At 34.2% G+C, this 14555-nt stretch overlaps 1 protein-coding gene across 2 annotated transcripts in view; it reads right to left on the bottom strand.

The window, feature by feature from the left end:
- Window positions 1-1206: 1206 nt before the first annotated feature.
- Window positions 1207-14555, bottom strand: part of WDR11 (WD repeat domain 11) — a 43231-nt gene continuing 29882 nt past the window's right edge. For both annotated transcript variants that reach the window (XM_087964433.1, XM_087964435.1), the window contains 15 exons: window positions 14430-14554; window positions 13745-13892; window positions 13311-13417; window positions 12639-12753; window positions 11988-12159; window positions 8785-8893; window positions 8161-8223; window positions 7742-7807; window positions 6630-6807; window positions 5743-5838; window positions 5435-5600; window positions 3206-3303; window positions 2725-2870; window positions 1811-1891; window positions 1207-1513 (listed from right to left, as the gene is read on the bottom strand). In XM_087964433.1, the coding sequence (XP_087820559.1) occupies window positions 1360-1513; window positions 1811-1891; window positions 2725-2870; window positions 3206-3303; window positions 5435-5600; window positions 5743-5838; window positions 6630-6807; window positions 7742-7807; window positions 8161-8223; window positions 8785-8893; window positions 11988-12159; window positions 12639-12753; window positions 13311-13417; window positions 13745-13892; window positions 14430-14554 (1824 nt within the window). In that variant the 3' untranslated portion in view covers window positions 1207-1359. The remainder of the gene's footprint in view (window positions 1514-1810; window positions 1892-2724; window positions 2871-3205; window positions 3304-5434; window positions 5601-5742; window positions 5839-6629; window positions 6808-7741; window positions 7808-8160; window positions 8224-8784; window positions 8894-11987; window positions 12160-12638; window positions 12754-13310; window positions 13418-13744; window positions 13893-14429; window position 14555) is intronic.

The raw sequence follows: 14555 nt of genomic DNA on the forward strand, positions 1-14555 counted from the left end.
TTTATTAGTTCTGTTTTATATTAATTTATTCCTACCACCATAGATTTAAATAATGCCCTTATGTAATGGCTTATCAAGATGGATGCAGCTATAGTAATCTCTCTGCTTCTAAGACTAATATATTCTGATATTTAGATTTATACCACACCAACTTATTTTATAAGATAATTCATCCAGTAGAAGTAGGTTTTGACAATCTCAGCAACCAAAAAGGGGCAATTTATATTTAAAATTTAATCTCCTAAGTATCTAATTAAACACAAATTATGAAATGATATAATGACAGGAAAGAACCAATACAAAGTATTAAAAAGCTAAAACAGAAAGATCTATTAAGTAGCTATTAGAGTAAAACTAAATGGAACTAAGTCAAAATCATCTGAATTTGGTTTTCTTTTATTATGGCCACTATTTAGAAAGCTTTAAAGGAGATATAACAAATTCATAGAAAATTAAATGATAAATAATCACTTCATGTGATGCCGTCAAGTTAATTCCAAAGGCAGAAACAGAATGCATTTAAATAATAGGATTAGAGAGTGCTACGTTCCTCAGGATTTTGTCTGCCTGTTAGGAGAAAAAGAATGAATTTGATAGGCCTTTTTTACATTATTATTGAAATGCACAACCAATTGATTCCCTGGAATTTCATACCTGACTTTTGCCTAATTCCCTACTTTACAATATTTATTTTATTATTAAACACAAGTTGAGATATATGGAGAAAATCTGCAAGTGTTTTGCCCAAGATTTACCTCAGTTGGCAGGGTCCAATTAGGTTTGGGAACTGCAAAATGGCCTTACACTATAATTTTGGGGAAAGAGAATTTTCCTGCAGATGTACATTTCACAATGAAACATCAGTATAGCTGCAGTGCTGACTGCCATAAGTAATTTTGATCAGTAATGTATTGGTAAAGCAATAAAGATAAACCAGATGCAATGGTTTCAAAGAATGATGGAATGCACCTGTGGGATTTGTGCAGTGAAGGTTTTTTCCCCCCAGTATTATTTGTATAACTTCATGGGAAATGTGAAGGCAATCTTAAATCATGAGGGGCAGGAAAATGTTGGACTGAGTCTAGTTCACAAATTTTAAACCATACTTTAAGATAAATATCCAATTGCTGAAAAGCTTTTACAAACACAGTTGTTAGTCAAGATGAATATAGCATTGCTTAATACCAAAACTGTCTCTACCAATGTTAAAACAAAATTCAAGACATTCTTTAGTTATATTTCTATTGTGATAAAAGATAGTTTTTTAAATAAAAAACCTTTCTTTGTTTCTTAAGTAGTATTGCACGAATGACACATCCCATGGGAAATCACAACTTCTAGCTGTCTTCTAAAGCATTCTCATTCTTTGACCCCTTCCTTCTGTTGTTCAAGTTCACTCAACAGATTTTTGCCTGGTATTCCTGCTTTTGTGGCAAACAAAATAGCAGCCTGCTTAAACCCTAGAGATTTCAGGCTTCTCGCATAATCAGCAAATATTGCATGGATTAACTTCTGTGAAAGGCAGGTTAAGGAATATAGAAATGAACAATCAGGTATCAGACTTCTGGATGAAATGCTTAAACCTGGCGCTGTGTTTAATCCTGCTACTAGATCTGAAAATATTTAACACTGAAATGTTTCCAATTTAACTGCCTGTTATCACTTAGACACTTTAGATATGTAATCCTTTTTATTTTTGCCTTAGAATGAAAAAAAAAAGATTTACATGCACAGCACCTAATAAAGAATTCCACTATTCCACTATTAGTAGATTTCTATGCTTGAATTTATGCATAATTAAAAAAGGATATTTGCATCTTCGTTAACTTCAATAGTGCCATACTTAAGGCATGCCTCAAGAAACAATGCAGCTCGATCAAAATGTCTCATGCTGTTGAAAACAAGAATAAATGATTGCGTTAGATAATTTTTTTTTGTCACTGTGCAGAAATACTTCTTCCGATATATGAAACAGACACATAGCTTTGATGCAAAAGTTCAGTCACAAAAATGTAAATAAGAATAAAATATATGTGTTTCTATTCATAAAAGCAAATAAATATATTACTACTCAAATATATTATGGAAAAATGTATGGTGAGAGAGATAAGAGTTGGATCGCTTCTATTCTGTCATTTGATTTCATTTTCAGTTATTTTTTCAACTATTATTTCTGTAAATTATTTACTAAAAAATAACTGACACCTGGAAAATATACTACAAGCACCTATAAAAATAAGAGTTTTCCTACTAAGGATTTTTTATTTCCATTTCTCTTTATATATTTCTGCACTAGACTTTCAGTCAGAATAAAACTAGAAATAGGCAATACTACGACTCATTCCATGTAATGATATCAAAAGGTATTACTGTTGTTGTTGAGCAACATAAGCAAGGCACCACTTTTGATATTGTTCCTTAAGCAACTAATCAATACCTAACATCATATTCATACACTGAATTCCCTCAGCTAAGTCCCAGACAGTTAGGTATCCTAAATCAGATTCTTTATAGAATATACTTTTTCTCTGGAAACATATCTATTTGAACTGAAAAACAGGCATCTTTATTCAGACAGATATTTAAATGACTTCTGTTTTGACTTTCAAGAGGTTGCATCTAGTTGATATTGTATTTTTTTTTTTACTCTTATTTTTTTTACAAAGTGCAAAGCATACAGAGAAGTGGTTAATATTTTTAAGTCAACAGAATATATGAACTGACCTATGTAACATCTCAGCCACTCTCATGAAACAACCCAGGGAAAGTAGAACAAGGATTGCCTTGGATTTTTGATTGATTTGTGGAGAACAAAGGTGATCCACCCAACGCTTCAAAACATCTGCGCATTCTGCTGCATTCAGGCGAACCTAGAAAAGATTCAAAATATTTGAAAACATTCTAGAACATTCAAGTCACATGTGCCTGTAAGGTACCTAAATGTAATAACTCTTAATTTATATCACTTGCTTTAAATTATTTTCTAATTATTTAGAGAATAATGAGAAACAACCTGCAATTTTTGAAAACTGACATTGATAAATATCCACCAGTACCTCTAGTTCACTCACGGCTTAAGGCTATTTATAAACACTTCCTTTGAGCACATCAGCTACTATTTTTCTCGGCTTTTATTATACATGCCATTATTTCTTAACAAGGAGCAAAGCAAAGAGGACAGGAATCACATTGGTAAACATCCTACCTTTGCAAGCCATGCAGCTCGATTCCATTCCCCGTAGGTTTGTAGGTAACGACAGGCATCAGCAGCTTTATCTATTAAACAAAGTAACTGGACACCCTCTGGGGGGGATGTAAAGAAGGAATGTACCAAATCTTAATGAATCACAGTTCAAATTAAAAAAGTTATCATATTGTTCTGACCCGGCTCTCAAACACAACAAACCCTCTGTAGTTAAATACATTTTCCTTTCCTTTATTAGGAGTGCCAGCAGCAAAAAGTCTCTCTCTGTCTCACACAGCAGGCTAACAAGTCAGCTGGCAGGGACATGAATAGTTGTCTGGCCACACCTATTCATCTCCGCCTCCTGCCTTTTATCCCCAGAGCTAGGGTGGGGCTTCGCTAGCAGCAGCGGTGGCTCTTCCATCCCCAAGGATCAGCCCATAGATTTCCACTGCTCTCCTCTCCTCTGCCTTCTGCGCATCCGTGTGTGTTGTGGTTAGCCGGCAGCAGGTGCAGATGGCTGAGGAGAGTGAGGACTCAGGTGCCAGGACCATTAGGGAGTGGACTGCTGCCTTCAGAGATTGTGGGGGCTGGCAACAGTGATGAGGAGGTTCTGAGGAGCCTGTGCTAAATGCACGTGTGCTCAGGATTGCTCGGAGGAAAGAACAGCTACAACAACACGGGGAACTCGGGAGTAAGGCTGCAATGTAATGGCCCCTTCTTCAAGAAGATAAAAGCCAGCTGTGGAATGAACGTACTTTGCAGAAGGCAAAGACATTTTGAAACTCCAGCCTCATGGACATTCCAGTATCCTGAGTTTGTATTTGAAGATTCTTATTTTGCAAATTATTTTTTGTCTGTTATCTTTTGGCAAGTCTTACACAGTTTGGCAAGGCTTGTGCTTATCACAGCTAATCATTTTATAAAAGCATTACAAGGTTTCTGTTCCTTTTGGATTGTTGGATTTGTTGGAAAAGGGCATGGGTCAGAACAGCGTGTCAGGCACTGGACCCCAGGTGTTCCTCCTCTTCCTCATCAGCCACCTCCAGATCTGGGGGCTGTTGACATCAGAGGATAATGGACAGCCCACACTCCACCTCTGTCTTTATCTCTGACAGCTCCATTGCCTCTTGCCCCCCAGAGCGCTCAGATTGCATTGATGCTGGCCCTGATTCCCATGCCACCTCCTCATCTGTGTTGGCTGTTGGAGGGCCGGCGGCTGACAGGCCACAACACACATCTTTTCCAGTTTAAAATGATAGACTAATGCTTTTTGTAGAGGATAAAGTACAAACAGCTTCCTAATTTATAACTTTCTGATTCAATTTTAGGATATTCACAATCATTTAATACTGTTTTGGTCTTCAACACATGACAACCCCACCCTCCAAGAGATACAAGTAGTCCTCAATTTACAACCACAATTCAACCCAAAATTTATGTTTCTAAATGAAACATTTGTTAAGTGAGTTTTGCCCCACTTTATGATGTTTCCTGCCATAGCTGTTAAATGAATCACTGCAGTTGTGGAGTTATTAACACGGTTGTTAAATGAATCTGGCTTCCCCATTGACTTTGCTTCTCAGAAAGTCACAAAAGGTGATCACGTAACTCCAGGACACTGCAACTGTCATAAATACATGCCAGTTGCCAAGCATCTGAATTCTGATCACATGATCAGGGGGATGCTGAAACGGTTGTGAAAAACATTGATAAGTCACTTTTTTCAGGGCTGTTGTAACTTCGAACGGTGACTGAGTGAACTGTTGTAAGTCGAGGATTACCTGTATATAAACATTTCAAAGCAGAATTCATTTAATCACAGTATTTGACTGTGGACAGAATTTGCCTCTATTTCACTTCCATTCTTTTTAATGCACTAATAAAACAGAGACCTGTAGAAATAAGATGTTTATCAATCTTTATCAGAGGAAGGAGAAAATAGGCCTCCCCTGCACATTATTAGATGAAATTAAAGTAAATCTAAAGGAGGGATTGATAATGTTGTAAAATTGTTCCTATATACAGAAATATAAATATAAATATAAATATAAATATACATACATACATATATATATATATTAATGAAATATAATGCGTGTGTCCCTTTTTGTCTCTTGTACTTTGTAAAGACAATGTGATGTCTAGCATTCTCCTCTGAGCTAAATAATAACATCTATTTTAATAGCTGCATGCTCAAACTTTTGAAGCATTCTTCTCTGAATTTAATATGGAGAATGGAAATTATACCTGCCAGCTTTCCATTTGCAATCATGTTTGTTGCTACCAATTTAATGGTACTTTGGGAAGGGCCTGAGGAAGTAACTGTGGTGACAAGACACGCCTTGAGTGAATCACAATAATAATAAGGATTCTCGGCACTGGTTTCCAAAAGCAACTGCACAGCTCTGTCAGTCTGGAAAGAGGAAAGCAGATAACTATCAGAGTGTAACAATTTACATCACCGATATTGCTTAATCTTCTCCTATATTTCTAATAAAATACATGTATCAAAGAAGATTAAATCAATACAAAAAGCCAAAATTGGCAGCACAAACCTGCCCCAAAAGCAAGAGTTGATCTGTGCATTTCCTTGTGTGATCATAATTTGACCTTTTAACTTCTTGAATATTGACTCTTTCGAGCTGGAATTTCTGCAGGAATCATAGAAAAAAAAATACATTTTTTGATAAAGGATAAAATCAAAAGTAAATTGGCATTGAGGCATAGAATAAAATTTGGTTCAATTTCCATTGTTGTTTCAGTTCCATATTCATGTATGTAGGTAAAAATATGGTGATAAAAACATATGAAAAGCTTTTGAAGAAAATGTTAAAATGCAAGGTAAGAAAGTTAAAATAAACTGGGAAGCAAATGGAACAAAATTGGTATCAGAATTAAGCAAATAGCTGTAAAGGGAATTAGGAATAAGAACCAATGAAATATTAAGTTGAGCATTAATAAGGCACTGAGACTTTGTCCAAGATTATGGCTATGGATTCAAGTAGAATATGCGCATGATAAAAATGCTGCTAAGAATAAGTTTTTATTAATAGTCAATAGTATAATAATCCAATTATGCTGCCTCATTTTGCTTGAAAAAAATGAAGAATTCTGCTTGTCACTGAAATGGAACTGTTTACTTCTTACACATTAATAAACAGAAATCATGATGGAAAAGCTCTATAAGCTTCTGAAATTCACCATAGCCAATCTAATTAGGATAATGATTGTGCATAAAAATTGAATGGATTGTACAAATTGTACAAATTGCAACAAGCAATATTAACATATATGCAGATACGTGAGTTCTACTCCATTTAAAAATAACGATTGTGTTTGTACCTCTGAAAGCTTCAAATGAAATGAGAACAAGCTTGTGAAAATTATTAAAGAATATTTTGTGGACTTGAATGTACTTACTGTTTTAAAAATCAAGCAATACCTGGAAATAGGAATTTTCACAGAGAATATCGTAACATATATCTAGCAGACTGATCCAGTTTTCTTGAGAAACAGCTACATCTTCTGCCTTTATGGTTAATGATTTGTTACAGGAATAAGTATGCAAATAATGGGCAGCAACAGTCCAAAAGTGTAGTTCAGATTCATCCCCATACAGCCTGAGAAAAATAAAAACCTCAATTAATGGTTAAGATTTAAAGTCAGTAAGTGCATTCACACATCCTATGAAACATGCTGCAATCTCAGATGTATTATTTCTTTAAATTTATTTACAGATTTTCTATTCTTAGGAACCTAACATAATACATTAAAATAAAATATAAAAATCAGGAAAAATACTAAAATTATCACTGATATAATATAAAAAGGCCTGATTGAAGAGAATCCTCTGAACTATTTTCCTGAAAGCAGGAAGATTCAGGACTTTATATAACTCTTAATGGTATAACTTAAGGTGAAATAACTGAAGACTATAACTCCCATCATCTTTGACCATTTAACATGCGGAGAGGGAGTTACGGAAGCTGTAAGAAACAAAAGCTGGAATCTAAGGTCTATGTCTGCTTTCCTCCTTCTAGGATATCAAAGAGAAGAATCAGGAAAGATCTGATTATGACCAAATTTACATTAGATACTAAGGCTGTTCCAAAAACCTGTGCAACTGATCAAGCATTCTTCAGAAATCCAGACAAGGTACTTCCCAGATAATCAAAATAGCAATATCCAATAAACATTTGCCTATCCATCTGCAATAGTAAAAAATACTGGATTGTTAACCAATGTTATATTACCTCAAAATTAATAAGGTAAATGGGAACCATTTCTTGCACAATAGTTATTACACTTAATTTTACAATGGTTGGGGTAAATAATTATAACAAACCAATATATTACCCTAATGAAGTTTTCCTTACTTTTTTCATTTCTGTACAAAAATTAACACAGCACTAATTGTATCTAATCCTGGTTGATCTACACTGTTAAACATAAATAGTGTACTAATTTTGAAACAGAAAATATTCAGGCTTAGCACTATGTAAGAACTAATATTAAAATAAACTTTTGGAGGTTATTTAGGAAATGTTATATTACCTTGAAACCAATAAGCAACGCTGCAAAAGAGTGAATTCTGGATCAAGCAAAAGTTTCTTGACATCACTGTAAAAAGAAGTTAAACCATTTCAGGCATGTATTATCAATACCTCCCCTTTTACCAAAAGTAGTTTTGAAAATAAAGACAAACAACTGTTTACTGAGAAGCAAACTATTCTCATTCATTTTAACAGAATTAAAACAATAAATAAAAAATACAACCTAACTGTACTTTACTAACTTTACATGCTACTGAATATAAAAGTATTATACTACTGCACCAAACTAAGAAAGCTACTTTAATAAATATGTCAAGTTATTGAATTAAACTGTTGGAAAATAAAAACCTAATGCAGCTTGGTAGTATAATTATTAATCCATTTTGAAGATATAATATAAGAAACTCAAAATATGCTTACTTGGACAATGAATATAACTGCTCTTGCAACATATTTTTAATATTTTCATTCTCTGGATAATTGCTGTAGAACAAATGAACAAAGATTTAAGAGTCAAATATTGATTGTTTATGTGACATCAAGATGTTTCAACTCCTTAACGACTACAGTAGTCAAGTGCTGACAATCTGAAATTAAATTTACATGCTGTTCCTAAGTTCAATTTGGTCAGACTCACAAGGAAAAGCTTTATCTTTACATAAAAACGTAACAGTTTCCTCTACCAGTTGTGTCTGAATCTAGGCGGAATTGCTAATCTCTGAATTACAGCTGAAGAGCCAACGTTGACTAAAATAAGCTTCTATGGTTATATGGCTAGCATGACTACACAACGAAGGCACACAGAATGCTGTAACCTCCCCATAAAAATGGTACCTATTTATCTAGTTGCATTTACATGCTAGGCTGGCAAGAGCTGGAGCAAGTAATAGAAACTCACTCCGTCACATAGTACTTAGGTCTTGAACTGCCAACTTTCTGGTTGAAAAGCCCAGTGTCTTTACCGCTCAGCCGCTGAACCCAAACCTTATATATATGTTGCTATTTTCTAAAATCAAAGGCCTCTATACTAAAAGTAAGTCTTACATGTATGATATATCCAAAGAATACTTATTATCCCAAGGTTGGTGAAGTAAGAAAGCTTTTAAAGCTAAGGATGCTCGCGGAGGAGGAAGATATGGGCACCATACGGGTTCTACAAATAAAAATAGGAAAAGAAAAATATAACTAAAATCAATATAAAAGTCAATCTGATTATAAAATTAATGTTTATTCTACCCTTAACTAACAACTGTCTTTACTGAACTTTTTTGAAAAATGAAATACAAAACCTATTGCCATACAAGACCAAATGATTATAGCAGGGGTGGCTGGAGAATTCTGGGAGTTGAAGTTTACAAGTCTTAAAGTTGTCAAGGTTGGACACACCTGGATTACAGCAAATGAGTAACTTCTTACTAAATTTGTGTGTACTTCTTAGCTATTCAGGATAAGAAAGAAAATAGCAACTAAAGGCAAGTAATATTCATTGAACATCTTAAAAAGTGAATATACTTTTATTTTTTTGGAGGAAAGAGATTTTGTGTATTAATAGTATTTCTTCGGGATAAGGGATTGGTATTATGTTTATATTTTAGAACAGATTTTCCTTTGTGGACATTCATATAAAAATAGTTTTATAGAAACAATCAGAGCTATAACAACAAAGATATGATACATAACTAATAAATAAGTTTATTTTTAAAATCATTTAAGACATTTAGTTATGTCAGAATCTGTTTAATGGCCTTTAGAAGAAATCTATGTAAAAGCTTCTTTTTGGTGGTTAAGCTCCTAAAATAATTGTTCCCATGAAAGTTTGTATCGGCTGAAGGTAATATTTGAATTTTGCTAATAGGAAAGAAGACAAGACATGATCACAGACCTTTTATCACACATGGCATCATTTATTTTTGTGTGGTCTGGATCACTTCATTTTTTGGGTATCCCCAATGTACTGTAAAAAATTCTAGCCCAACTTCCAACTCATGAGTGATCCAGGCTTATTGTTATAATTCTGTATTTTGGTCTTTGGTCTCTCAACTATGCATATAACTGGACTAATTATTATTGGAAATATTTGGCTTAAATATATTTCTCTGTTTGTATCACAATGTAGATTCTTATAGTTAGTTATGCAAATACCAGGTTGGGGTTAAAGTGTTTCAAATTTTCCTATTGAGGACTATATAAAATATTTCAATATTCAGAAGACAAATTTAAATGTTAAGTAGGTTTGTAGGCCCTCTTTTTGAGGCCCTAGATCTATACTGTCATGGCTTAATCTATTTCTGTTTGTTTGTTTAAATCAGTATAGCTATTTAATTGCATAGACCTTTTCTGTTCCATTATTAGAGACTGTGATTGGAAGAGATGATGTGGGAAGATGTTGGGGAAAGAAACTGTTACTAAACACATAATTAGGGCTGAAAAGCCAATGCAGGTTATGTTTAGTTGCATTTGCACTGACAGATAAATACTGTTTTTAGCCAGGTATGCAAATTACTGCTTTCAAAAAAGGAACAAAAAAATCAAGTCTCTATTATTATGAAGAGAGTGTTTGAAAACAGCATGAATCTATATTTCACAGCAGTTAAACAAAGGTGGGAGTTTGTTAATTATGCAGGAGCAAATTGTTTTCTACATGGGTTTTAACAAATTTGGAAAGATGATTTCATGCCTCAATAAGCATGGAATGTCAACTCACTTTACTCTTGTGAACTTAGGGTGAAAATGAAGCAGAAAAGGGTGGATTCTTGTTTGATTTCAGAGATCCTATTGTTTTCTATACTTAAATCTTTCAAATTTTGCCCCATCGAAACACAGGAGACTAGAATCATTTGGTTGGAAGCAAATTATCAGAAATATTCCATTGGAAAATTCTCAGTGGGTCTGTTTTCAGAGCTTGAAATAAAATGTTTTCTTTAGTGCATCCTACTATTTTATTAAAGCAGTCAGTGCCATTTACTTTATACAAAATTCTAGACAGATGTATCTACAAGCCACTGGATTCTCTGTTCTGTTTTCTTCAGCAGTAAAAATAAAAGTCAATCATACACTTATATGGTAAATCAGTGCTAGAGATTTTATCACGTGGAAAGGGAAAATCCTCCCTACATAGATAATATAATGTTTCACAAAAATATCTGGCAATAAATTAAAATTTTAATATTATAAGGCCTGGATATGAGTAATCCTATGAACAATAGGCGTAATTTATAGATTCACTCTGGTAATCAAATGGCATAATAAAAAGCAGAAAGCAGTATTTTAGATTTATAGACTGCAAGTAGAAATTTTGCAGAAATTATATATTATCTTTCTGTACCAAATAGAAAACTAGAGTTTATTTTAAAGTTGGACATTATGTACACTTTTGTAATTTGCATATAATATGAGAATTAAAAAATGATAAAAGGTCATTGATTTTTTGATAATTAAAAGTGGAAATACAAACTTCATTGATAAAAATATTAGAGGTAGAATTATTGTTGCTCAACTGAAGCACACTGGGATTGCCTTGAATTACAGAAGATTTTCTAGCCTTCTTTTCCTACTGCAAAGCTAATGGATTTTCCAGAATAACATGCAAGGTATTGCAAAGAATGCAACCCGTGTAGAGAATTGTGACTCGGAAAGGGATGAACTACCACCTGCAGCATCCATTATCACAATCAGTCATGCTGCTGGGGTTGCTGAGAATAGGAATATAGCAATAGCAGGCAGACTGTGAGTTCCCCATGAGTTTAGGAAAAGAAAAAAGATCAAGAGCCATGAATTTCTGTTTGCAAATTGGGATCTTTATATCCAATTCAACATACGAATATATGATTTTTTTGCAGTCAATATTTTGTGAGCAGGAACCGGAAAATTAATCCTTTGAAATTATGACTTATTTAGCTTGTGAGCCTGGGGACTGGCAAAAAGACAGTCTTTTTATTATATTCTGCACTAAAAGTAGACTTTAAAAAACAGGCTTTACTTCTTTGCTTTTTGGCAATTCAAGTACTCTATGTCTAAAATTCTGAGTTTTCTCTACAATTCCACATTGTTCTTATGGTGTAAGTTAAAATCACCCCAGTTCTTACACCTACAATTTGAAATTCATGCCATATCTATAAATAAAATAACTCTGCCCCACTCCAATGCTGACTGAAACATTCCCATTTTACTCCAGCAATACTGTACAATGCAATTCCACACACAAAAAGGGGGGGGATGTATGGGGATAGATTGGACCTTTACCTTACCTGATAATTCTTGTTCATCCATTCTAAAGCACGCAGGCTTCATGGTCATTTCTAGCACTCTGATACAACCATCATCTGAAGCTAAGATCACTTTGTCTGATGTGCACCAGTCAACATCAAGTATACGGAAACTGACATTTCTGCCACTTCTTAAACTGCTGACCATCTGGACCTAAAGGATACAGCAAATCTTAGCTTTAAAATGTTTATTTGATACTTCATGTAAACATAAGCTAAAAAGAATTTTGTGGATTGCTATTCTGTATACAAATTAATTACTAGTATTAATTTCTGTTTTATAATTTATGAACAAATATCCTGTATTTGTTGTGATGGATGGATTTTATTGGTTTATTCTGCAGGAGTTCAAACTTACATTGATTCATGTTACTTTTCTCGACAACAACCCTTTAATTGCGGACTGAATTTGGGTCTCCAGCACTTTATCCATTGGAAATAATGCTATGATAACTTGAAAATGAATATACTATCCTTAATTTGATTTCTAAATGCAGTCAAGAGATTTACTGAATCTAAGAAGGCCTTAACAGTCTAAGTGACACCTATGTCTTCTAGTTAATTAAAAATTTTTTTTTACTATATAGAACAAATTCAGAGGGGAAAAAAATATCAACTGAATTGATACCTTACCTCCTTTGTATCCCAAACCTCAGCCCCATCATTGTATATTGCTATCAGCTTTTGGTTTCCTTTCCCAGGAGCAAAGCGAATCTTTCTCACCCAGCCTCGGTGGGTGGGGATGCCCCTGGGAGACGATGAACAAGGAACAGATGGGGAAAACTGCTTAAATCAGGGGTAGGCAATTCATTTTGCCAAGGGGCTACATAAGAAACAGGGGCTGCTATTGATTCCCACCGCCCGCCACCACTGTTACAGGCCAGACAGGGATAGCCAAAAGGATGGATATAGCCCACAGGCTGTAAAATGCCCAGGTTTTGACTTATAACCCTCACCATCTATATGGGTATCATTGATCTGCCACTTCTTTGCTTGTCAGAAGCTGGCTGGGAAGGTGGCTAATGGTGATTACGTGATCCTAGAATGCTGCAACAGTCATAAATATACCAGTTGTCAAGGACCCAGATTTTGATCACATGAATGTGGGGATGCCTTGATGGTTATAAGTGGGAAGACTGGTCATTTAGTTTTTTGTTTTGGTTTTTGGTATCATTGTAACTTATGAACAATAAACTAATAGTTGTAGTTCAACAAAACCTGTACTATGTTGATCACTATGAAGAAGTCAGTCACAAGATACAAATCATTTATGATTTTGGTTTTATGGAATTTTAAGCAAATTACCTGGATACCCTAGCTTTTAAATCCCAGAAGTTCAAATTGCCATCAACATCTCCCAGAACTAAGGTATCACCCTTCCAGGCAATGCATGTAATACTGCCCATACTTCCCTACAAAAAATTAAAAAGCAAAGATTAAAAATCAGTTAAATTGTAATTTGAAATATACATAAACTTAGAGGAGGTGACTTGCCTCTTACACACCCATCATTATTTAAACATATAAGTCAATTGGATAATCATTTAATAACATTAATTTATGGAAGGCTGAATTATTTTTATTTGTATGTCAAAAACGAGATATTGCAGAACGTTCCTTCTTTTTCTCTTTCATCAGTAGATAGACAGAAGGTAAAGAAAGTAGGAACTTTCATTACATCTACTGCAAACTTTTTAAAACTATAACTATTGAAAGCAGACATTCAGCGATGAACTTACATCAGGAGGAATCTTCGCACTGTCTTTGACAGAATTCCCTTCCACTGTCAAGTGATAAACTTGTCCATCAGTATCTGTAAAAACAAAGTGCTCCCGAGCAGAAATGTTCTGACTTAATTCAGATTTACTCTCTGCTTCCTGCAACAAGCTTTAAAAGAGAAAGCAGCAAGTGTTTCATTCAGTCTATATCTGTAATATAGGTGCATGTGCACAAATGCTTAAAATATGTATCACAGGAAAGTAATCCTGTATTAAGCAATTTAACATAAAGAAATATTATGACATATTGCTGTAAGCCACCTAGGACTATCATGTGTAAGCTAGACAGCCATATTTATTTGAAAGAAATAAGTAAAAATATATCAAATAAAATCTGTAATGTTTTTTTAAAAAGTGGTTTGATAAAATTATATTTCAGTATTAAATTGTACCCTTATATGGAATAGACAAAAGATGTATTTTACTACAGCACTGTACAACACATTTTTGCATTTTATTCTTTCTGTTGCTGTCCCAATGCTGCAACATTATCAAGTTGGTAGCTGATTTAAATTACAGTCCAGCTAAACTTTTTATTTTCATAGTCCAGAATTAGTGACATAAATGCTAATGGGGAATAATCTTGAGTAGATGACATCTCTGAGAAATACTTAATATGAATTTTCGTTTAGACTGGTATTGATACCTGATCATTGAAGACTCCAGACTGCTCTGCTCTGTATCTGATACCACTGTTTGCCTCGCCATCGCCTCACGGACTGCAAGCTGCTTCTTTCTTAAACTCTTCAGATTATGAGAAGGGGACCATTCC

This window comes from Notechis scutatus, chromosome 4 (genome assembly GCF_049901735.1).
Source record: "Notechis scutatus isolate UNSWTSFEM ecotype Mainland chromosome 4, rNotScu1.2, whole genome shotgun sequence".
Lineage (NCBI taxonomy): Eukaryota > Metazoa > Chordata > Lepidosauria > Squamata > Elapidae > Notechis > Notechis scutatus.